Raw genomic sequence first — 25524 nt, forward strand, 5'->3', positions numbered from 1 at the left:
ATCAGTCCTTCCAATGAATATTCAGGACTGATTTCCTTTAGGATTGACTGGTTGGATCTCCTTGCTGTCCAAGGGACTCTCAAGAGCCTTCTCCAACACCAGAGTTCAAAATCATCAATTCTTCAGCGCTCAGCTTTCTTTATAGTCCAACTCTCATATCCATACATGACTACTGGAAAGACCATAGCTTTGACTAGATGGACCGTTGTTGGCAAAGTAATGTCTCTGCTTTTTAATCTACTGCCTAGGTTGGTCATAGCTTTTCTTCCTAGGAGCAAGCATCTTTTAATTTCATGGCTGCGGTCACCATCTGCACTGATTTTGGAGCCCCAAAAACAAAGTCTGCCACTGCTTCCCCATCTATTTGCCATTAAGTGATGGGCCTGGGTGCCATGATCTTTGTTTTCTGAATGTTGAGCTTTAAGCCAGCTTTTTCACTCTCCTCTTCTACTTTCATCAGGAGGCTCTTTAGTTCTTCACTTTCTGCCATAAGGGTGGTGTCATCTGCGTATCTGAGGTTATTGATATTTCTCCTGGCAATCTTGATTCCAGCTTGTGCTTCTTCTAGCCCAGCGTTTCTCATGATGTACTCTGCATAGAAGTTAAATAAGCAGGGTGACAATATACAGCCTTGACGTGCTCCTTTTCCTATTTGGAACCAGTCTGTTGTTCCATGTCCAGTTCTAACTGTTGCTTCCAGACCTGCATACAGATTTCTCAGGAGGCAGGTCAGGTGGTCTGGTATTCCCCTCTTTCAGAATTTCCCAGTTTGTTGTGATCCACATGGTCAAAGGCTTTGGCATAGTCAATAAAGCAGAAATAGATGTTTCTCTGGAACTCTTGCCTTTTTGATGATCCAGAGGATGTTGGCAGTTTGATCTCTGGTTCCTCTGCCTTTTCTAAATCCATCTTGAACATCTGAAAGTTCATGGTTCACGTATTGCTGAAGCCTGGCTTGGAGAATTTTGAGCATGCTTTGCTAGCATGTGAGATGAGTGCAGTTATGCAGTAGTCTGAACAATCTTTGGCATTGCCTTCTTGGGATCGGAATGAAAACTGACCTTTTCCAGTCCTGTGGTCATGCTGAGTTTTCCAGATTTGCTGGCATATTGAGTGCAACACTTTCACAGCATCATCTTTCAGGATTTGAAATAGCTCAACTGGAATTTTATCACCTCCACTAGCTTTGTTTGTAGTGATGCTTCCTAAGGCCCACTTAACTTTGCATTCCAGGATGTCTGGCTCTAGGTGAGTGATCACACCATTGTGGTTATCTGGGTCTGAAGATCTTTTTCGTATAGTTCTTCGGTGTATTCTTGCCACCTCTTCTTAATATCTTCTGCTTCTGTTAGGTCCATACCATTTCTGTCCTTTATTGTGCTTATCTTTGCATGAAATGTTCCCTTGGTATCTCTCATTTTCTTGAAGAGATCTCCAGTTTTCCCCATTCTATTGTTTTCCTCTGTTTCTTTGCATTGATCACTGAGGAAGGCTTTCTTATCTCTCCTTGCTATTCTTTGGAACTCTGCATTCAGATGCTTTTATCTTTCCTTTTCTCCTTTGCCTTTAGCTTCTCTTCTTTTCTCAGCTATTTGTAAGGTCTCGTCAGACAATTATTTTGCCTTTTTGCATTTCTTCTTCTTGGGGATGGTCTTGATCGCTGCCTCCTGTACAATGTTACAAACCTCCGTCCATAGTTCTTTAGGCACTCTTTCTATCAGATCTAATTCCTTGAATCTATTTATCACTTCCACTGTATAATCGTAAGGGGTTTAATTTAGGTCATACCTGAATGGTCTAGTGGTTTTCCCTACTTTCTTCAGTTTGTCTGAATTTTGCAATAAGGAGTTCATGATCTGAGCCACAGTGAGCTCCTGGTCTTGTTTTTGCTGACTGGATATAGCTTCTCCATCTTTGGTTGCAAAGAATATAATTAATCTGATTTTGGGATTGACCATCTGGTGATGTCCATGTGCAGAGTCTTCTCTTGTGTTGCGTCTCCTCTTGTGTGAAGAGGATGTTTGCTATGATCAGTGCATTATCTTGGCAAAACTCTGTTAGCCTCTGACCTGCTTCATTTTGTATTCCAAGGCCAAATTTTCCTGTTACTCCAGGAAGCTCTTGACTTCCTACTTTTGCATTCCAGTCCCCTATAATGAAGTGGATATCTTTTTTGGGTGTTAGTCCTAGAAGGTCTTGTAGGTCTTCATAGACCTACCTTCATAGACCTTCATAGCTGAACATAGGTGTTCAGCTTCAGCTTCTTCGACGTTACTGGTTGCGGCCTAGACTTGGATAACTGTGATATTGAATGGTTTGCTCTGGACACTAATAGAAATCATCTTGTCATTTTTGAGACTGCATCCAAGTACTGCATTTTGGACTCTTTTGTTGACTATGATGGCTACTCCATTTCTTCGAAGGGATTCTTGCCTACTACTACAGTTCAGTTCAGTCCAGTCCAGTCTCTCAGTTGTGTCCAACCATTTGCGACCCCATGAATTACAGCACGCCAGGCCTCCCTGTCCATCACCAACTCCCGGAGTTCACTTGGACTCACGTCCATTGAGTCAGTGATGCCATCCAGCCATCTCATCCTCTGTCGTCCCCTTCTCCTCCTGCTCCCAATTCCTCCCAGCATTGGAGTCTTTTCTAATGACTCAACTCTTCACTTGAGGTGGCCAAAGTACTGGAGTTTCAGCTTTAGCATCATTCCTTCCAAAGAAATCCCAGGGCTGAGTAGTAGATATAATGGTCATCTGAGTTAAATTCACCTACTCCAGTCCATTTTAGTTCACTGATTCCTAAAATGTCAATGTTCACTCTTTCTATCTCCTGCTTGACCACATCCAATTTGCCTTGATTCATGGACCTAACATTCCAGGTTCCTATGCAGTATTGCTCTTTATAGCATCAGACTTTACTTTCATCACTCGTCACATCCACAACTGGGTGTTGTTTTTGCTTTGGTTCTGTCTCTTCATTCTTTCTGGAGTTATTTTTCCACTCTTCTCCAGTAGCATATTGAGTAACTACCGACCTGGGGAGTTCATCTTTCAGCATATCTTTTTGCCTTTTCATACTGTTCATGGTGTTCTCAAGCAGTTAACAGCATCTAATGAGAATCTGACAACTTTTAATTTTCATACAATTACTTATTATTTCATACTTAATTTGTTTTTATACTTATCTTTTATTTAGAAAGTGGTATTCTTACATCACTATCACAAATGGGAAAAATTTCATTTTTTCCTAATTTGTTTGAGTAAAAAAGAAGTTGAGAAGTATGGCAGAAACCAACATATTGTAAAGCAGTTTTCCTTCAATTAAAAATAAATAAAATTTTAAAAGTTGATTCATAGAAAAATAATGAGTATAGTAGTAGTGGTTTAGTTGCTAAGTCGTGCCCAATTCTTGCAACCCCATGGACTGTAGCCCATCAGGCTCCTCTGTCCATGGGATTTCCCAGGCAAGAATACTGGAGTGGGTTGCCATTTCCTTCTCCACGGGATCTTCCCAACCCAGGGATCGAACCCAGGTCTCCTGCATTGCAGCCAGTCTCTTGCATTACAGGTCGATTCTTTACCAAATGAGCCACCAGGGAAGCTGGTAAGAGTGTATGGATAGGCTAAATTTTTGACAGTAATATATGAATGTTTGAATTTTGGCAGATACTATTTATAAAATGATCATGGGAGGAAATTCTACATCTTCCCACTTTGTCTTTCATGATCTGAGAACTTCCTGTTGGTGTTGGATTTTCAGCAGGTTAAACTCTTGGGCCGCTTCTGGTTCTATGTTTGTTCACACAGTTTTCACAAATCTGATATTCTTTCAGGTTACTTCTCTTTTCTTCCTTTTCTGTGTCTGTACTATTCTTGTCCTAAGAGCAAAAAGAGCTGGACACCGTTTCCAAATATTTCTCTTAAGTTGCTGTTTATAAAATAAGTATCCAAATTCAGTTTCCTTGTCAGAAGTGTTTTGTTTGATTAATCATTGCAGAACAGAGAGGGGTTAAAAAATAATCATGGCAAATAGAATGGGAAAAAGTGGAAGCAGTGATAGATTTTATTTTGTTGGGCTCCCAATCACTGCAGACCGTGACTGCAGCCATGAAATTAAAAGATGCTTGCTACTTGGAAGGAAAGCTATGACAGACCTAAATGGCATATTTAAAAGTAGAGACGTCACTTTGCCAACAAAGGTCCATCTAGTCAAAGCTGTGGTTTTTCCAGTAGTCATGTATGGATGTGAGAGTTGGACCATAAAGAAGGCTAAGTGTTGAAGAACTGATGCTTTTGAATTGTGGTGCTGGAGAAGACTCTTGAGAGTCTCTTGGACTGCAAGGAAATCAAATCAGTCAATCATAAAGGAGATCAACCTGAATATTCATTGCAAGGACTGATGCTTAAGCTCCAATACTTTGGCTGCCTGATGCTGGGAAAGCTTGTAGGTAAAAGGGGAGGTGGGTGGCAGAAGATGCCATGGGTAGATAGTATCACTGACTCAATGGATATGAATTTGGGCAAACTCTGGGAGGTATTGAAGGACAGGGAACCTGGCATGCTGCAGTCCTTGGGGTCGCAAAGCATTGGACATGACTTAGCGACTGAACAACAATAAAAAATAGTAGATAATATTAGAGTGGGGGTGGGAGATTTGGAGCCATGAAATACCATTACAGGCACAGTACTGTGTTGCGGTCCATGGGTTTGCAAAGAGTGGGACATGACTGGGCAACTGAACAACAGATAGCTGTCCTAGGCTCTCTTGGAAGGGTGAATGAGAATGGTCTTACTCCCTTCCCTGAATTTCTTCTTGGATATGCCAGAGCACTAGCCCAGTTCTTACCTTAGGTTCTAAGGTTTAGGATGAACTTGGCCAGATAAGAGTAGTCTCATTGCTGCTGCTGCTGCTAAGTCACTTCAGTTGTGTCCGACTCTGTGCGACCCCAGAGACGGCAGCCCACCGGGCTCCCCCATCCCTGGGATTCTCCAGGCAAGAACACACTGGAGCGGGTTGCCATTTCCTTCTCCAATGCATGAAAGTGAAAAGTGAAAGTGAAGTCGCTCAGTCATGTCTGACTCTTCGCGACCCCATGGACTGCAGCCCACCAGGCTCCTCTGTCCATGGGATTCTCCAGGCAAGAGTGCTGGAGTGGGGTGCCATTGCTAGTGAAGCCGTTTCAGCTTTTATCTGAGGTGGTTCGGGCAGAAGCCCCTTGGGTAACCAGTCCATTCCGAAGCCTACGTGGCTGCCTGCTCTCTCTCAGGGGCGTCTCCCTTGAGCTGTGCGAATTCCCATGAGGGCATATACGTTCTTTTCTGTGCTTCTGGACAAAAGCACTGAGTCCCTTCAGTCTCCCTTGAAGGTCTCATGGCCTCGTCAGTAACAGAAATCCTGCCTTTCTCCCACTCTTCCTCTTGCTGCTTTGCCTTAAGTGTAGCCAAGAAGAATTATGACTAAGTCTTTCTTTGAGTGGAACTTGACAACATCTCATAGCAACCACTTCATGGTTCCTGTAACCACCCCTGAAGTGCCTGTTTCCTGTCCGAGGGTCACACAGATTGGATATTTGTCAAGTAGAGATGACTGTTACAAAGCCAGTTTACCCGAGTCACTAGACCAGTTACTAACCCCTTCTCTAAGAGACCCCCTTCATTTCCTCTTCCCTTCCTCCGGGGAGGGCATTCGGGGTGACTCTGGAGTTTTGCAGCCTTTTGCCAGAATACATTCTTTGAAATTGTGAAAATAGCAACTATAATTTCACCGAGGGCAGTTTCTTCATGTTATTGCTAAGCTTAGGAAAGTCTTTCTAGTCTAATTTGAGCACCTTGATCCCTTTAGATTAAAGGCTTTTCTAAATCTAAAAAGTAGATCCAAATAATAAATTGATCTTGTAATTTAAATATATTTCCTCTGATTCTATCCTCACTGGAAGAGAAGAACAGCTGCTGATGACCTCATTCTTTTCCATACACTTGAGGATCATTATTAAATGTCTTTCATCTTCTATATTTTGAAGCTAGGTAGCACAAATTCAGCTTTTTTTCAATTGTTAAAAAATTTGGTTCTCTTTAGACTGAAAAAATTTTCATATTGTTTCTAAACCTGGAGCCTAGGAACGTATGTAGTATTCCAACAATGATTCCATCAGTTCTGCATAAGGCAGAAGAATTGCCTCTTATTTCCATCTTATATATACCACTATTTGCTTAAATGCTGAATTATTCAGCTACTATTCCCAGATTAACTGGCCATAAGACAAGAGTAAACCCAATCATCATGAACCTGAGAATTCTTTAGAAATATTATTCTTTTCCTAATCTGTTTCAGTTCTCTCTCTCTCTTTTTTTTTTTTTGCCATTTTATTAACTTCTTATAGTCACTTTGAATTCTAATCCTGAAATTTAGAAATTAAAATTATTGACCATAATGCATGTCTAAAAACCATGGGAAAAAGGAAAACCACAAAATAGTAATTTTTCAAATATTCTGTAACAACAAGATTTTAGTAATGAGTCAGCTCTTTTGTAGGAATGACAAAAATGAAACATAATAGGCCATCAACACACTTCCATCCTTCTTAGAAATGTACTGATCTTAGACATTAGCTGAAAGCACAAGCTGTACTTATCCACTGAGTTATAAAGGGCTCGAGATCTCCGAGATGAGAGAATGGCTACATGAGGAGCTTTTCAAACTCCATCCTCCTCTAAAGCCTACCTGTATTTGTCACCAGGGGCCACAGTAAAACAAAATGCCACAGCCTGGGTGGCTTCAGTGACAGGTATTTATTTTTTACAGTGATGGAGGCTGCAAGTCTAAGATTGAGGCTCTGGCTGCTTCTGTTTCTGGTGAGAGCTTTCTTCTCTTGGCTTAATGTGTCCTCACATGGCCTTTCCTTATTAGAGAGAGAGAGCACGTGAGAGGGAGACAGTCTGCCGGTGTCAGAGAGCTCTCTGGGGTTTCTTCTTATAAGGACAGCAGTCCTGTTGAATCAGGATGCCACCTTTGGACCTCACTTAACTTTGATTACTTTCTTACTTCAAATACAGCACCCTAGGGGTTTAGGGCTTCAGCATGTAAACTTTGGAAAGACACAAACATTTAGTCCATGCTGCCAGCAGACAAACAGCTTCTGTCCCACAAGCTGGGTGATTCTCAGGCAGTCAGGGGAAGAGAAAGTGAAAGTTGCTCAGTCGTGTCTGACTCTTTGTGACCCCATGGATTATACAGTCCATGGAGCTTTCCAGGCCAGAATGCTGTGGGTAGCCTTTCCCTTCTCCAGGGGATCTTCCCAACCCAGGGATCAAACCCATGTCTCCCGCATAGCAGGCTGATTCTTTACCAGCTGAGCCACAAGGGAAGCCCCAAGGAATGAGAGGCAGCTAGAAATTGGATGAAGTGCAAGCCTCACTTCCGCATCTCCACATGCTGTCCCTTAGCAGCAGCACCACTGAAGGCATGGTAGGATTTGTGCCCTCCTGCCATCAGCAACAGTCTCCCACTGGGGTCCCCATATCAATGGTTACTTGACAAGGGACTATTCAGACAGTGACAGATCTAGACAAAAAGATATCTCTGACAACCTCTTATTCCCAAGTCTTTTCTGAGCATATTGACCTGTTGCTCTGACCACCCCCACCCTCCCCAGCCAGTGTAATAAACCCAAACACTTCTCAGGGTCAAAAGCAAGCAGATCGAGGCTGGATCATATATTAATAGTGCAAAGGGCTTATGGCAGTGTGCAACCTACCGAAGTTTCAGAACAAGTCATAGAAACGAAGGGATAAAGAGGAGCAGCAAAAATCTTGAACGAGGGAAGCCGTCTTTAAGTTGCCTTGTCTGCCTTTTAATTTTAAAATAAAAATACTATAAGCATAAGGGCTTCCCTTGTGACTCAGATGGTAAAGAATCTGCCCACAATGTGGGAGACCTGGGTTTGCTCCCTGGGTTGGGAAGATCCCCTGGAGAAGGGCATGGCCACCCACTCCAGTATGCTTGTCTGGACAATCCCACGGATAGAGGAGCCTGGTGGGCCACAGTCCGCAGGGTCACAAAGAGTCGGACACGACTGAGTAACTAAGAGACACACAGTGTAAGCGTGGAATTAGAAGTGTTCTCTTGACTGTTCAAGTTTTCCCCTTTGCAAATGGTTCAGATTTTTCTAGGAACAAGTGTGTCATAAGCAAAGATTCACATTGAGTGTTCATGAGAAATCTCTCAAACAGCAGAAATATTCAGAAGTGTTTGAGGCCAGAGATTTCCCAAGTGATGTATATACACTGAGGGGGCGCACTAAGGAATCTGCTGTGGGAGTGAGGAAAATATTGGAGCTCCTATTTATATTTGCTCTTAAAATACCATCTTTTAATTTCTATGTGTTTTATAATGTGTGTGATACTCTTTTCCAGTCGAATGTATTAGCTGTGCTGATGGATCAGTCCCGTATTCCCAGCGGTTTAATGAAATGAAACTTTACGTCTTGCTTACTGTCAAGGCGTCCATGGGTGGTCCTGGTTGGGTGGCCTTCCACATGGTCATTTAGGGGCCAAGACTTCTTCCATCTAAGGGTTTTGTCTCTGTTCAGGTGCTCAAGAGTTCTCTCCCTTCAACCAGTGTGTGGGGCAAGGGGGCTTGGCACACCATCTACTTAGCTGTCTGGCTCAGGAGTGATATATTTTATTTTAGTTTCTTTTCATTGGCAAGAAGTGGCCCCATCAAAATCCCAGGAGGCTGGAAAGTGTATCCTTGACCAGGGAGCTACCACACAGCACCAACGTCGCACCATCCTTGTTGTCAGCCAGTCCTCTCTGCTCTTGCAGGACACGTGGATGTTTTTATTTGATCAGGGTGGTGCGGTTTGAAAAAGTCAGAGACTGGGGTTTTAGGCCCGGTGCCAGAACCCAATATGTGGTGAGCTTTGTAGTACCTACTCATTATGATGGAGACAGGGCCCAAAGAGTCCTCACTTCAGATCTACGTCCATTGTTCCCAGCCCTTGGGTCCAGGCAGCGATCTGCAGTGGTCATGTTTCCTGAGGTCCCAGGTCCAAAACCCCTTGGAGTTGGGGATGGACCATGAGAACTTTCAGTGGCTTTGACCATTCAATCTCCACAGACTCCATCGGCCCATCCTCTAGGGTGACCAACTCTTTCCAGTTTGCCTGGGACTTCCCCAATTTTAGCACTCCTGTTTCGGTATCCCAGGAAATCCCTCAGTTCCAGGCAAACCAGGACAATTTGGCTGGGATTGTCCTGGTTTTTAAATCAAAGACCTGTGTTCTGAAAACTTCTTCAGTGGGGGGCACACAGGATGGCTGGTCACCCTACTGTCCTTCCAGCAAAGACTCTTTCTGAGTACCCCAGGTGGAATCTGAGGCTCAGGGTGACATCTGCCTGGAACAAAAGAGAACCTCATCCCTCATCTTTCTGTGGGATGCTTAAATATCAAGCTCAACATTCAGAAAACTAAAATCATGGCATCTGGTCCCATCACTTCATGGCAAATAGATGGGGAAGCTGTGGAAACAGTGTCAGACTTTATTTTTCTGGGCTCCAAAATCACTGCAGATGGTGATTGCAGCCATGAAATTAAAAGACACTTGCTCCTTGGAAGGAAAGTTATGACCAACCTAGATAGCATACTCCAAAGCAGAGACATTACTTTGCCAACAAAGGTCCATCTAGTCAAGCCTATGGTTTTTCCAGTGGTCATGTATGGATGTGAGAATTGGATTATAAAGAAAGCTGAGCGCTGAAGAATTGATGCTTTTGAACTGTGGTATAGGAGAAGACTCTTGAGAGTCCCTTGGACTGCAAGGAGATCCAACCAGTCCATCCTAAAGGAGATCAGTCCTGGGTGTTCATTGGAGGGACTGATGTTGACGCTGAAACTCCAATAGTTTGGCCAGCTGATGCGGAGAGCTGACTCATTTGAAAAGACCCTGATGCTGGGAAAGGTTGAGGGCCAGAGGAGAGGGGGATGACAGAGGATGAGATGGTTGGATGGCATCACCAACACAATGGACATGAGTTTGGGTGGACTCTGGGAGTTGGTGATGGACAGGGAGGCCTGGTGTACTGCGGTTCATGGGGCCACAAAGACTGAGCAACTGGACTGAACTGAACTAAATATCAAAGCACACAGGACTGTAGTGCAAAAAGGACTCTCAGCAGGGAATATAGTGGACGCACGTGTCTTCCCCTAGAGTGGACACGCAGGAAGGGGGGCAGCCCAGCAGCGGTCAGAACCACTCTGCTCCCGAGCAAAGGGAAACTGACACAGCTGTTGCCAGCCAATTTCTGCCCCATTTCTGTCCATAAGGAGTTTTTCCTGAGAATCTCCTGTAATAATAGATCTGGCTTCATGTCCAAAAAGAAACTATCAGTTATTTTCATTTTGGTTTTCCTGTCAATGTGACTGTAATTAGTCACCAATAGGATTGCGAAGAACACATTTTCAGAGTTTGGTCCCCCTGAGTTAAACAGCGTCTGTGGATGGCTCACTGTGAATGAGCTGTCCTGGCATACATCCAGGCACGGACCTAGCTGTGGGGTCTGCGGAGGCCCGCACGTGCTGGTGGTCAAGGATGTGGTCACATGGTGAAGGGGATGTGAGAAGTCAGACTGAGCAGCTAGAATGGGATTCCAGTTATTTTAGGGCCAAGCAATACCTGGTGTCTTCAGCAGGCAGCAACAGTTAGAAATAGCGGGCTCCCAGGCTGGCTATCCCGGGTGGCGCTAGCGGTCAAGAATCTGCCTGCCGATGTGGGTGACACAGGGGAGTTGAGCTGGATCAGTGGGTCAGGAAGATCCCCTGGAGAAGGAAATGGCAACCTACTCCAGTATTCTTGCCTGCGAAATCCCCTGGACAGAGGAGCCTGGAGGGCTACAGTCCATGGTTCTCACAGAGTTGGATATGACTGCGTGCAGACAGCTCAGGCTGGCTGGCAGAAAGTTCTTTTTGATCTGAAAGGTGATAGTGGACGTGGACAAAGCCTCGGGGCTTAGGGAAAGTCAGAAAGGAGGGAGCGGGAGAAAAGTACAATGAGTGCACCTGGGACATGGGGTCAGGGCGAGCCCAGCAGTGATTCACTGCTGGAGGCTCATTCCTTAGGAGAGGAGGGTGCAGAGATAAGGCGCCCCAACGCTCCCTCCAGGCTCTGCCCTCCGGGAGCACTGACGCAGTGACTCTCACATCCCTGCCCGAGTCTCCATGAGCTCCAGTCGCCCCTGCTCCTCTGGGCCTCGCCACCCCTTTTCCCATCTTCTCGGTTACTCCCTGGAGCTCCAGGGATGTGGGCAGGGACAGGCCTGCTGGCTGCTGTTTGACGGGAGGGGCCGTGCCACTGCCCTATCCCAGGCCCCCCGTCTTGTGAGGGTGGGACCCCTCCCAGGTTCTAGAGCCTTCCGTGACTGCTCTTGGGTGCTCTGTGGTCTGGGCCAGCGGGAGGTGGGGGCGGTGGCTCTCCCCAGCTCTTTGCCGCTTCTGTCGTCTGCGGCACAGCACTGCTGGCGTCTGGAGTCTCAGCAGTCCTTTCATGAAGACCATCCTTCAGCTTTCAGCCTGGTCTCCACTCAGGGGTGAAACTGGTTCCCTGGCTTGGGTAGGTGTGCGGGAGACCCTTGAACATATGTTTGTTCTCCTCTTTCCTCACCCCTTCTTGCTCAGAGGCCCTCTTCCTCTTGTGGATGAGACACGAAAGTGCTGGTACATCTCAGCACGTGTGGAAGGATGCCCACAGGGGAGACAGACCCGAGAGGTTCTGTCTCTGCAGAGTAGCCTGGGCTTGGCTGGGATGCTTTTATATAACACCATCGCTCTACCTCACGTGCCCAGCCAGGACCACTAGTGCAGTGGGGGAAAAAACCCTTCCAAATAGTTAAGATTTTTATGAAGAATAAAATGGACTGCTTTCAAGGGTGATTTCTTTTTTTTTAATCTCAATTGTGGCTAATTTTGAGTTGTGTTGTGGAAAAACTTAACCATTAAATTTGGAATATTGGAAGGTGTTTTACTCCCTTGGGGGAGGGCATGGTAACCCATTCCAGTATTCTTGCCTGGAGAATCCTATGGACAGAGAAGCCTGGCAGGCTACGGTCCATGGGGTCACAGAGAGTTGGACATGACTGAGTGACTAAGCACAGCCCAGCAAGGTGTTTTACAAAACTGGATGGAAGGACTATAAAAGGGCTGTAACCCACCAGGCTCCTCTGTCCATAGCATTTTCCAGGCAGGAATACTGGAGTGGGTTGCCATTTCCTTCTCCAGGGGATCTTCTGAACACAGGGATTGAACTTAGGTCTTCTGCATTGCAGGTAGATTCTTTACCGACTAAGCTACCAGGGAAAGTTCTAGATAAAAGGACCATTGTGTTTTGTTTCCAAAAAGGATCACAGAAACATCCAGTGTGGAAAATAGAGCATTCTTCTGCTATTATTCTCTTCTGCTTCACGGAAGACAGGTCCATGGATTTAGCGGAGGAAAAGGAAGTGATTTTTAACATAGCTGTAATTATTCTGACCACTCACATTTATGAAGTGTCTTTTTGTTTAAACAACTGCAGCGACCTACGTTAGTGAGAAAGCAACCATCACAAGCGAAATAGTGCCAGGGCGGGGAAAGGGCAGAAAGGCAAATCTCCGTTTTTCCCCAAGTGTGAGAAAGTTGTGGCAATGATTTGTGAGGGTGTCAGTGCGAGTCTGGATGAGACATCCTTAGGTCATTCTGTTGGTCTTTCGAGACTTTTAAAGACAGGAGTAGACAATGAAGAGGAAAGCTTTTGACATTTGCATTCCGCATTTCTGATGTGCCAGGGGTCTGATGATTGCTCCCCCGGCTTTGAGAGGGTTGAGTGGGTGACTTCACTGTCGTCATTGCCGGTGAGGGGTTAGAAAGGTCCACTCGCGCTTCTGACTCTGCACCGGCCGTGGGCTTTATGTGAGCACTGAGTTATGCAGTTCATTATGCAGCTTTCTTATCCAGCTTTAAGAGATGGTTGAATGATGATCAGGGAGTTTTTTCTCATGTAGTTGAGTCAAAAACTAATAAGGTTGAGTTGACCTATCTGAAATTTCCTGTAGATTTTATGGAGAATGAGGAAAGAATTACACTTTATAATTATGCTTTGTTCTTTTTTTTGTTAGAGGTTTTCTTTTCAGATTTATTGAGTTATAACTGACAAATTAAAATTGTACGATATTTAAAGTATACAACGTGATGATTTGACACACACATAATTTGCGAAAGAATTTCCCCCATTGAGTTAATTAACATGTCTGTTACCTTTTACGTATTTACTCTTTTGGTGAAAACACTTCTGTTTTACTTTCTTTTGTTCAGTTACTCAGTCGTGTCCGACTCTTTGCGACCCCATGGACTGCAGCACACCAGGCTTCCCTGTCCTTCACCATCACCTGGAGCTTGTTCAAACCCATGTCCATTGAGTCGGTGATGCCATCCCACCATCTCATCCTCTATTGTCCCCTTCTCCTCCTGCCCTCAATCTTTCCCAGCATCAGGGTCTTTTCTAATGAGTTGGCTGTTTGCATCAGGTGGCCAAAGTTTTACCTTCTTAGCAGACTTCAATGATACAATAAAGTGTTATCAGCTAGAGTCACCATGTTACATATTAGATCCTCAGACCTTATTAATTTAATGACTGAAAGTTTGAACCCTTTTATTAGGCTCTCTCTACTTTGCCCACCCTCAGTCCTTGGTACTCACCATTCTATTTTCTGTTTCTATGAGATTATCATTGTTTTTTTTTTTTTAAGATTCCACATGTAAGTGGTACCAGGCACTATTTGTCTTTCTCTGTCTGGCTTATTGAACTTAGTGTAATGCCCTGCTGGTTTGCCTAGGTTGTGGCAAATGGCAGGATTTCCTTCTTTTTAAAGGTTGAATAATATTCCACCGTGTATATCATATTTCTTTATCCATTCATCCACTGTTGGACACTCAGATTGTTTCCATATTGGCTACTGTGAGTACCACTGTAATCAAGATGAGAATACAGATGTCTTTTCAAGATAGTGATTTCATTTCCTTTGGATATTTGCCCTGCAGTGAGATTGCTGGATCATATGGCCGTTCTAGTTTTAATTTTTTTGAGGAATCTCCATACTGTTTTCCATAGCGGTCGCATCAATTTGCATTCTCACCAACAGTGTATAACGCTTCTCTTTTCTCCAAGTTCTTGCCAGCACTGTTGCTTATCTTTCTGATAATAGCCATTTAAAGAAGTGTGAGGTGATATCTCTTTATGGTTTTGATTTGCATTTTGCTGATGGTTAGCAATGTTGAGCACTTTATCATGTGCCTGTTGGTCATTTATGTCTTTGGACAAATGTCTGTTCAGGTTCTCTGCCCATTTTTTAATTGTTTGATTTTCTCTGCTATTGAGTTGTATGTGTTCTTTCTATATTTTGGGTTGTAACCCCTTATCGAATTTGTGGTTTGCATGTATTTTTTTTCCCATTCTACAGATTGCCTTTTCATTTTGTCGGTGACATCCTTTGCTGTGAAGAAGCTTTTTAGTTCGATTTAGTCCCACTTGTTCATTTTTGTTTTTGTTGCCTTTGCTTCTAGTGCCAAATCCAAAAAAATAATTACCAAGGCTAATGTCAAGGATATTTTCCCCTAAGTCTGCTTATATGAGTTCTATGGTTTTGGTTTTTGTTGTTGTTTATATTCACTGGTTTGTTGTATTTTATTAGATTCCACCCATAAGTGATATCATATAGTATTTGTTTTTTTTTGAAGACTTCCCTTTAACATCTCTAACATGTCTAATGGTGATGAACTCCTTCAGATTTTGTTTCTAAAATTCTTTATCTCTCCCTCAATTTTGAAGAACAACTTTGCAGGGTAGAGTTTTCTTAGTTGGCAGTTTTTTCTTTCAACAGTTGGAATATATCTTCCCACCTGCTTCTGGCCCACTAAGTTTAAACCTGTTTCACAGCTTCTTGCGATGGTCCTGTAGGACCTGTGTATGCAAGCCTCATTGGCTATCAGAGCTGGGTAGTTTGGGGGCCTGTCCCTTTGGGAGCAACTGCAAAAGCTAGGGTGCCAGATGTGTGTGCAAACTCCTTCTGGACAGATGCTGGCAATCTCATTTTATCAGTGGAGTGAATTGAAGGCAGTAGGTAAGGGAAGTGCCCATCAGCTCCCATGGGCTCCAGGGAGGATCTCATCTAGCCCCTGGATATGTGCTAAACTAGAAGCAGGGTCTCCAGGCATCAGCTTGTAAGTATGGAGGCAGACCCTCTCTAGAGGAAGACTGGAGACATGATTTTTGCCCGCTTCCTCTGCACTGAGCCCCAGATGGTTAGCTGTACTGAGTGTTCATGTACTCTGTTAAGAAATGCTTCTTTGCTTGCTACAGTCCTGTGGGTCTCGTGGATGCAAGCCCTGTGGGGTTGCATTTTGGGAAAACCAGCCCTCAGGCGGAAATCTTTAAACCTGGAGTGCGAGATGTGCAGTCTAACCCCTTTGCTCCTCAGGGAGAAGCTTGGGGTTGAGGATTTCCTCCTGAATGTATGATGCTGTGATAGGGGTGAGGGGAGTATGTGTGGCCTTTTTTGGCCACACCACTCAGCTTGCAGGATCTCAGTTCCCTGACAAGGCACTGAACCTGGGCCACAGCAGTGAAAGCCTGGAATCCTAACCACTAGGCCACCAGGGAACTCCCAGTATGGCTGTTCTCTTATTTGCCTGCTGTGTATGAGTCATTCAGCTGGTTTCAGGATTTCTCGCAGAAGGAGTTGCTCTGTGTGTGTCTGCACGTTCATTGCACCTGCGGGAGGAGGGAAGTTTAAGAGCCTCCCACGTTAGCATCTTGGTCACGAAAGAAAACAAACCAAAACAAAATACTCCCCCCACCACGACCCCCACCACATTGAGGAAAGAAGAGGGAAAAAAGAGAGAGAGAGAAAAGAATCATTCAAGGTGACCTGGGTTAGAAGACGCAGCCTTTAAGAACAAGGATCAACTGTTTCTTGGTCATTTGCCTCGTAACCTCACATACTCAAGTTTTAAGGCTTAAGGATCCTACATGCATCCTTAAAGGAAGGATGTAGGATCATTTCTAATCTTGTAGACTATGACTCTTCCACCAGGATCGACTTAAGACCTTATTACACATTACATTAAAGTTTTCTTTTACCTCGTTGTGATATTGTCAGCAGAGAGCTCAGCCAACCTAACCAAGATCACTTGGGGGCATAGCACAGGAAGGAAGATGAATATAATTCATCTTTTTCCTTTTTGCTAGGTGCAGACGAATTAATTATAGTTCCCAGATAATGATTCCCTTTTGCTTAAAATAGTATCAAAATTTCCACCCAAGTCTTCTATGAATAGAAGCAATTTGACTTGACATTAGGACAGAGCTGTGGGGTCTGGAGACGACACAGATTTCCTCTGATTCTCTGGGAGGCATTGTCAGCTTGGGCTCTCAGCCTTCAGTTTTTTCTTCCATAAAATCGGAATGAAATATGCTTCATTCATTTCAGGAGGTTTTAGGGGATTTCTTTGAAAACAATTTAATATGATGAGCAACTCAAATGGAAGGCACTGGATGCAAGAGAATTCTGGGCAAGAAATCCATTTAATATGAATGAACTATCTACTGGGTTATTTAGACAAGATACAAAATGATCTCTAGGCTCAGAATTGGAACCATCTCTAGGCCTGTCTTTTGGAAAAGAGCTAAAATTCGTTTCTACTGCTAGCAACTTACATGTAAAAGAGTGATTCTTGGCCCTGCTCTAAGGTTTGAAAAATGTTTGAGTCTCACGTTGAAACACTAGAGGTGCAGATGATAAAGAATCTGCTGGTAATGAGGGAGAGCTGGTTTCCATCCCTGGGTCACAAAGATCTCCTGGAGAAGGGAATGGCTACCCACTGTAGTATTCTTCTCTGGAGAATTCCATGGACAGAGGAGCCCGGCGAGCTACAGTCCATGGATTCCAAAGAACTGTATATGATTAAGCGACTCACTCATTCACTTGAAAGACTACTTTTACCTATAAGGACACTTATGCTCTTTAGGGGAATTCTTGTGTTATTTTTGTAAGAAGAGGCTGGACATTTACCTCGAGGTGAAAACTCACTGCTTTGGTGTATAGTTTTCTCATAGAATAACCTACATCTTTATTTTTTTCCTGCAGGCAAAACTGTGTGGAGTTTTACCCAATATTCATAATCACATTGTGGATGGCTGGATGGTATTTCAACCAAGGTACGTTTAAAAGACAACTCTGTTCTCATGATGACTGTGGTCCTTACAGCCATTAAGTAGCAGATATTCACCTACACATCTATGGATCCTGGAAATTGTTTTACGCAAAAGAAGCACTGTCTGTTTGCATCAAAGAGCCGTGTGCTACAGATAGGCTAACTCTGGCTTCATTTCAATTTAATTCCGTGATTTTTTTTTTAATAAAAACTTGGAACAAACCAGATGTGGGGAACTCCAGAAAGCAGATGACATGTGATTTTTGTCTTCAAGTCTAATACTCTATAAATTCTAATTTATCTGCAGGAACAGAACACAGAATTAACAGTTCACCCTAGTTATTATAGCTAATATGTATTGAGTACTTCATGCCAAGTACTTTAAAAAAAAAATTAATTCCTTGGCTGCTCTGGGTCTCAGTTGTGGTATGTGGGCGCTTCTCTCTAGTTGTAGCATGTGGGATTCTCTTGTTGCGGAGCACAGGTTCCTGTGTAGCTGCGGGCTTTGGTAGTTGCGGCATGCAGGCTCAGAAGCCTTGATGTAATGTGGAATCTTGGTTCCCCAGGGATCAAACCCATGTCCCCTGCATTGGAAGGCACATTCTTAACTACTGAATCACCAAGGAAGTCCCTGCCAAGCTTTGTTGTTAAGTGTCATACATATATTATGTCTTATGTACCACTTACAGGATTAAAACCTCTTATGAGGTCAGTCAGCCAGTTCAGTCAGTTCAGTTGCTCAGTCGTGTCCGACTCTTTGCGACCCCATGAATCGCAGCACACCAGGCCTCCCTGTCCATCACCAACTCCGGAGTTCACCCAGACTCACGTCCATCGAGTCAGTGATGCCATCCAGCCATCTCATCCTCCGTCATGCCCTTCTCCTCCTGCCCCCATCAGAGGCCTTTCCAATGAGTCAACTCTTCGCATGAGGTGGCCAAAGTACTGGAGTTTCAGCTTTAGCATCATTCCTTCCAAAGAACACCCAGGACTGATCTCCTTCAGAATGGACTGGTTGGATCTCCTTGCAGTCCAAGGGACTCTCAAGAGTCTTCTCCAACACCACAGTTCAAAAGCATCAATTCTTTGGCGCTCAGCCTTCTTCACAGTCCAACTCTCACATCCATACATGACCACAGGAAAAACCATAGCCTTGACTAGGCGGACCTTAGTCAGCAAAGTAATGTCTCTGCTTTTGAATATGCTATCTAGGTTGGTCATAACTTTTCTTCCAAGAAGTAAGCGTCTTATGAGGTAGGTTCCATAATTTCTGCTTTATAGGTGAGGAAACTGAAGTACAGAGTGGTTAACTCTTTTGTCCACCTTAGCATTCACCAGTTTAGGAGAAAATTACCTTTCAAGTTCAGAGCAGGGTTTAGAGGTATTTGACCAACAACCCATGTGCTTTTTCTTAGGAGTTTCCAAGATTGTGGTCTACTGGATGTAGAAATTTTGTAAATATCCATTTTCTATTTGAATGGGGGATCCTTAGGGAGCTGAGGGCTTTAATGAAACTCTGCCTAGCCCTTTCACAGGTCAGATTAGCACCAACTACGTTTTTGGAGAAATTCAATCTCTTTTTTTCTCTGATAACTCTCATGGCCTTATTTGCATTTGACATTTGATTGCTAAGATTTAAATCAAAATTTAACTGCTTTTCAAAGGCAAGGTAAAGTCGCTCAGCTGTGTCCGACTTTTTGCGACCCTGTGGACTGTAGCCCACCAGGCTCTTCGTCCACGGGATTCTCCAGGCAAGAATACTGGAGTGGGTTGCCATTTCCTTCTCCAGGGGATCTTCCCGACCCAGGGATCGAACCCAAGTCTCCCGCATTGCAGGCAGATGCTTTAACCTCTGAGCCACCAACCCTGTCACAATTTTTTTTACTGTCAACTGAGAAATTTCAGATAAAATATCCTGCAGAGAAAGACTTAACTCTATTCCAATTCACCTTTTTTTTTTTTTTTTTTTTAATCCCTTAAGGGCAGAGAGGGTAATTTCTTGTCAGGTGAGACCACATTCACAATTAATAAGAAAAGAGCCTTTTGGTGATGGCATTTGGCCTGTGCCATTTGACCCTTTGGATTTCACTGTGATGGGCTGAATGAGGCTGCCTGCCTGTCAGGGAAGGGTTTCTTGGGTATCTCGTTGTAATTTTCATTCTTTCTCATCCAGAGTTAGGTGGCCTATTGCTGCCTTGACCAGTTCTCATTGACTTTGTGGGAGTAGTTGCTTAGAAAGGGAGTTTCAAGAACCCCGGTGCGCTCAGGATCTCCCCTTCCTCAGGCCAGGTGGCCCTGCCAGCCCTTCTCCTCCAGCTCTTTGCCGGACCCTGTCCTTCTCATCCTTCAGGGCCCAGCACAAACAGCACCCCTCAGAGGGGCCTTCCCTGACCCCTTCCTAAAGATGGGCCCCCAGCTCCCCCTGGCCCACCCCACTTTGTTTCCTGCATAGCATATTCAAGTCTGCGCTTCTCTTCTCATTTTCCCCTTTGTCTTTGCTGATACATCCATAAGGGCAGGGAGCTTGTGTCTTTTTTTACTGCTAACCTCAAACCTTAGAATAAGGATACTTGGTACAGTATGTAGTAGAAACAAACAAAAAAAAGCTTGTGACCTAGTAAAATTATGAATTTAATTTTATCCATCATACCAGAGTCCCACAAACAGACTTCTGGTGTTTTCAAGAGGTCTCTGGCAATTTGCATCTGTGACTTGCTGAGGAAAAGAGAGGGTCCCTAGTACAAGAAAGATGCTGAGATTGTTTTTTACTGGACAAGATGACAGAACATCACCCTGCATTCCATATTTCTTTCAGGTAAAATGTGTATTTGGTTAAATGCACAAATCTCAAGTATACCATTTAATGACTTTTGACAAATGTGTAAACCTGGGTCACTCAGATCCCTATCAAGATGTGGAACATGACTACCACTTGGAGAGTTTCCTCAGGTTCTTCCCAGTCCCTTTCAGAGGCAAACAGTACTCTGATGCTTTTCATCATAGTTTAGTTTTGCCTACTTTAGAACTTTCCATAATTGGAATCATATAATGCTTCATTCACTCAGCAAAATGTTTTTGAGATTCACCATGCTGTTGCAAGTCATCTATGTCTTTTCATCGACAGTGGAGTTCCATATTGTATGGTTATCACAGTTCTGTTATCCATTTTCCTGTGGATGGATTCCCAGCTGTTTCCAGTGTTTGGCTGTTATGAATAAAGCTGCAGTGAATATTCTGAACAGGTCTTTTTATGGATATGTGCTTTCATTTCTCTTGGGTAAATACACAGGAAAGGAAGGACTTGCTGGGTCAAAAAGTTATGTTTGGTTTTTTAAGAAACTACCAGATCTTTTCCCAAAGCGGCCGTACTGTTTTGCATTCCCACCAATAATGTATGAGGATTCCAACATCCCCAACATCTTGTGCAGTCATTCTTCTAAAACTTTTGCCATCCTGGTAGGTGTGCAGTAGCATCATCTCCTTATGGCTTTATTTTTATTTTTAAATGAGAGGGAACATTTTTTCAAGTTGTTTTTTTGTTTTTTTTTGGCTGCACTGGGTCTCAGTTGCAGCATGCAGGATCTAGTTCTTGCTGCTGTTGCTGCTAACTCCCTTCAAACACTGGCCCCTTGTATTGGGAACACGGAGTCTTAACCGGTTACTGGACCACCAGAGAAGTCCCCTCATTGTGGTTTTAAATTGCGGTTTTGCTGATATCAAATGATGTTGAATAATGCTGAACAATTTTTCATGTGCTTATTGGTACACTTGCTTATATTGCTATGTGAATCTTCTATTCAAGTATTTTACCCATTGAAAAATGTTTGTTTTTTTTTTTTTTCTCCATTATTGAATTGTCTGAGTTCTCTATATATTCTACACACAAGCCTTTGGTCAGATACACGTTTTGTGAATGTTGCCTCAGTTTTCTTTCTTTTTTTTTTTTTTTTAGATCTAGCCTATGAATTTATTTTCTTTTTTTTTTTATAATTCTTTTTTTTTTTTTAATTTTAAAATCTTTAATTCTTACATGCGTTCCCAAACATGAACCCCCCTCCCACCTCCCTCGCTTTTCACACCACATTTTGAGAGTCTCCTGTCATGTTCTGTTTCTTTGTTTGTTTTTTTTTCTCTCTCTAGTTTTTGCTACTTGTCTGGGTCTGGTGTACATCTATTCCCGTCACCAGTATTTCTGGGGATATGCAGAAGCTGCTAAAAAAAGGTAAGGAGCACCCAAGAGTTATGTATTTGGACAGAATGTAGCAGGATGGTCTATATTAGCCTCCTGTTCGCGTAGTGCAGCATCTATGGCTGTGATGACAAAAATGATGCATGTTGCCTGCTGCTGCTGCTGCTGCTAAGTCTCTTCAGTCGTGTCTGACTCTGTGCAACCCCAGAGATGGCAGCCCACCAGGCTCCCCGTCCCTGGGATTCTCCAGGCAAGAACACTGGAGTGGGTTGCCATTTCCTTCTCCAATGCATGAAAGTGAAAAGTGAAAGTGAAGTCACTCAGTCGTGTCCGACTCTAGCGACCCTGTGGACTGCAGCCTACCAGGCTCCTCCGCCCATGGGATTTTCCAGGCAAGCATACTGGAGTGGGGTGCCATTGCGCCTACCCACGGCCAAGTCTCAGCAGGCCTCCACACTTAGGTGTGAGGCAGAAAACTGAAGGGATAAAACTGTGCTCTAAGTGTGCACTCTTTGACCACTGCACTTTAAATCCTTGCAAACATTTTGCCCTATCTCCCAAAAGTTGCCGAGGAAATAATCCTGCACAGCCTTGATAATCCTTTGAATGTTCAAAGGAGGTAGGCATCTTCTCTAATTTATTTGATGAATCAAAATGTTTGAATGGCAACAGCATAGGCGTTCTGGGCAGTGTTCATAGGAGAGGTCTGCTCCAGGCTCCCCAGCTTCCTCCCTGCAACCCTGTTTATTCATCACCTTTGTCTCTCTTATATCTGCCCACAGGATCACTGGTTTCCGGCTGAGTCTGGGGGTTTTGGCCTTGTTGACTGTCCTAGGTGCCGTGGGGATTTTGAACAGCTTTCTGGATGAATACCTGGACATCGATATTGCCAAGAAACTGAGGCACTTCTAACATTTCACCTTCCTTTGTGCAAATGCTTATAGGAGATGTTTCCACTCTCAAGGTTAGATGGTGCCATTTGTTCCATTAAAAGAAATACAGTTCTCTCTCTTTTGTGCAATGGCTATATAGAAACATACCTTTTAGATTTCCTGAAATTTGCTCTGAGGGGGAAGTCTCCTAACATCAGTGGATGTGTGCTGAGCCCTGGTTTTAGAAGCACATGCTGAAGTCATGGCTGCTCATGTGGGTAGAAAGCAACCTGACCTGTCTGTGTCTGGGGCTTTCCATGGACCACCACCATGACTTGCCTCTAAGACTGCTTCTCTCATGATGGGGAGTTCCAGACAGGTGCTGAAAAGGCTCTGAGCCCACTTCATTGGTTGCAGGAATGCCACAGATGGTGGAGGAAGTAAGCAGACACATAAAGTAGCCAGAGAAGAGAGTCCTCAACTAATTGCACAAGACACAGCTGGCTGTGAAAATGGACTTTACAAAAGAAAAAAAAAATCTGTCATTTTCAAGAAACCATCCAGAGATGAGTGCCTGGGGAATACCTTGCCCCTGGATAGGGGAAAGAGAGGTCATGGTCATGACTGGAGAACCTAGGCTGGGTTCCACTGCACGTCCCCTGTCCTGCGGGGCTGGGGGCCTGCTGCTGTTGGACCCTGACGTGCAGTCACGGTCTGGCACAGACTGATGACCTTTACTTTCTTCATCTGTAAAATGGGCATGAGTCTTCAGGAACCTTAGGGAAATGGAATTATGAGCATATATAACACTTTTTTAGTATCAGGAGAACTAAATTTTTCTAAAGAAAGTGACAGCCTGAAGCTTTTTATTGGGACTTTTTTGGTGTATGGGTACAAAGGCAGTTGCAGAGACTATGAGTAATAGAGAAAAATAAACGCATTAAAACACTAGTGTTTCCAGAATAGAAGGGGAGAAGACATGAGCACCTCTTGCATCCAGAGCACGTTGAGAACCATCAGCCTGGGATCACTAGCTCTCTGACTCTGGCTAGGGCAGCTTGTAGTGGAAGTCGTGTAGCAAAAAGTGAAGACACCAGAGCCAGTCAGCGCTAATCCTGTTCCACCACTCACTGGCTCTCCTACCGCAGCCCTGGTAGCTCTCTGCCTCTGGTTTTTCCTTGGATAAAATGGGATTGATATCTCACAATGCCATGATTCTGTGGCCTTTTTGCTTTTTCCTATTCTGATCATTTATAGTGATTTGTATTGTGACATTTTAATTGTTTTGTGGGTTGAAGACAATAAAGGAAGAGAGAGTGCAAATTTTTGACCTGAAAGCACAATTTCTACAGACTCATATCCTTTGGAAGTGAGAAAAAACCCACAACTTTTCCACATCTTACTCTCTGGGATTTTTAAACACTTTGAATTTTGCATTTAAATTGGAACTGTTTAAATATGTAAACTGAAAACACACACACACACACACACACACACACACAGTTTGGTTAAAGCACACATGTAGAAAATGAAAATGGGCCCACCAGCATATTAAAACCTTGAAATCTCTACAGTATCTGAACTATATAACTTATTCCCTTTGTTCTAGTTCTGTTGCCACCAAGGCAACCTCTTGATGATTTTAATTCATATAAATTTGGCTACAGGGAGTAAATGTGCTGGCCAGAGAGATGTGAGTTTCTGATATGTTTACCATACATATTTTTTGTGTATTAGTAAGTTGACTGATTTTATTTCCCTTTGTTTTGGCCGTGTGGGGCATGTGGGATCTTAGTTCCCTAACCAGGGATTGAACCTGTGCCCTCTGCTTTGGAAGTGCAGAATCTTAACCACTGGACTGGCAGGGAAGTCCCTGTTTTGCTTTTTGATTTTATTTTTAGAAATCAGATTCCTTCCCTCAAAAAGTCAATGTTATAAACAAAGGGAGAAGAAATTTTCTCTATTAATAGAGCCTTCAAAGGCATAAAACCCAAATGGTGATGTGGGGTCCTTGATCAAAGCCTAGTTAGAAAAAAGAATAGCTACGGGAGACATTTGGCACAATTTGAATAAGGAATAAGAATTCAGTATTAGGGAACTGTGTGTTCAGTGCAATAATGCTGTGGCCAGGGAAGAAGATGCCCTAATTCTTTGGCACTATATGCTAGGGTGAAGTGACCAGTTGTGTACAGCTTACTTTGAAATAGTTCCACAAAATATATATGTGAAGCATATATGGTGAGGTGTTAATAAGTATCAAATTGAGTTGGTAAATGTATAGCTCTTCATTGCATTATTCTATTTTCTGACTGTCGGAAAAGGTTCATAAGAGAAAAGTTAAAAAGTCTGAAGCACAGTTAAAAGCTAAAGTCAGGTTCTTGGTAACTCTGTTTTTTTTTTTTTTTTATGTTGAGTGCTGTATGCTTGACTTGGGATCAGCGTCAGGAACAGAGCCATAGCGTAAGTTGTAGCTCGGCGGCTGTCCTGGACATGGCCCAAGTGTGTGAGTGCTGTGGGCTAAGTCACTTCATTCGTGTCCGATTCTGTGGGACCTTGTGGACTGTAGCCTGCCAGGATCCTCTGTCCATGGGATTCTCCAGGGAATAATACCAGAGTGGGTTGCCATGCTCTCCTCCAGGGGATCTTCCCAACCCAGGGATCAAACTGGGTCTCTTCTGTCTCCTGCATTGGCAGGTGGGTTCTTGACCACGAGCATCACCTGGGAAGCCCCAAGTGTGTGAGTGATGCCCCAATTACCTCTGCTTGTTATGAAATGAGACACATGTCTATGGTAACTTGTCCAGACGACAGCAGCGTGAAATCTAATGTCCTCACAACTTAAAAAGAAGTTTGATAAAGGACTAGTTCCACGAACAAGTAGCCCTGCTCTCCCAAGGTATTTTTCCTCCCCTTCTTTTCTTTGCAGGATTGGTGGAAGATGAGGTGTGGCTAAAATGTCATTATAAGGAAAAACATCGAGTCTTTGTTTTCTTTAACCCCATTTCTCTAGATATTAATAGAACCTTCCTTGAAAAGATGGATTAAAGGCAGAAATAGCTCCTTTAATGCTTCCGAATGTTCCTTAACTTTTAGCAATAAAATACCTCCTCACGGGGGCAGATGCCCAGTGACTTCTTGGAAAAATGTTTATTCTCTCCCTCCTTCTTCCCCTGTTACACACTTGCTGTACTGAGATTTTATAAAGGTCAACATAAGTAC

General features: G+C 43.6%; 1 protein-coding gene across 2 annotated transcripts in view; it reads left to right on the top strand.

Annotated features, from left to right (window-relative positions):
* MGST2 (microsomal glutathione S-transferase 2) overlaps positions 1-23620 on the top strand; it is a 35697-nt gene extending 12077 nt beyond the window's left edge. Inside the window, exons 3-5 of one of the 2 annotated variants that reach the window (XM_005691231.3) lie at positions 17178-17248; positions 21385-21466; positions 22216-23620. In XM_005691231.3, the coding sequence (XP_005691288.1) occupies positions 17178-17248; positions 21385-21466; positions 22216-22345 (283 nt within the window). In that variant the 3' untranslated portion in view covers positions 22346-23620. Of the gene's footprint in view, positions 1-17177; positions 17249-21384; positions 21467-22215 lie in introns of those variants that run through there. The other variant, XM_013970519.2, reaches the window with a different exon arrangement.

Source organism: Capra hircus, chromosome 17 (genome assembly GCF_001704415.2).
Source record: "Capra hircus breed San Clemente chromosome 17, ASM170441v1, whole genome shotgun sequence".
NCBI classification, from domain to species: Eukaryota; Metazoa; Chordata; class Mammalia; order Artiodactyla; family Bovidae; genus Capra; species Capra hircus.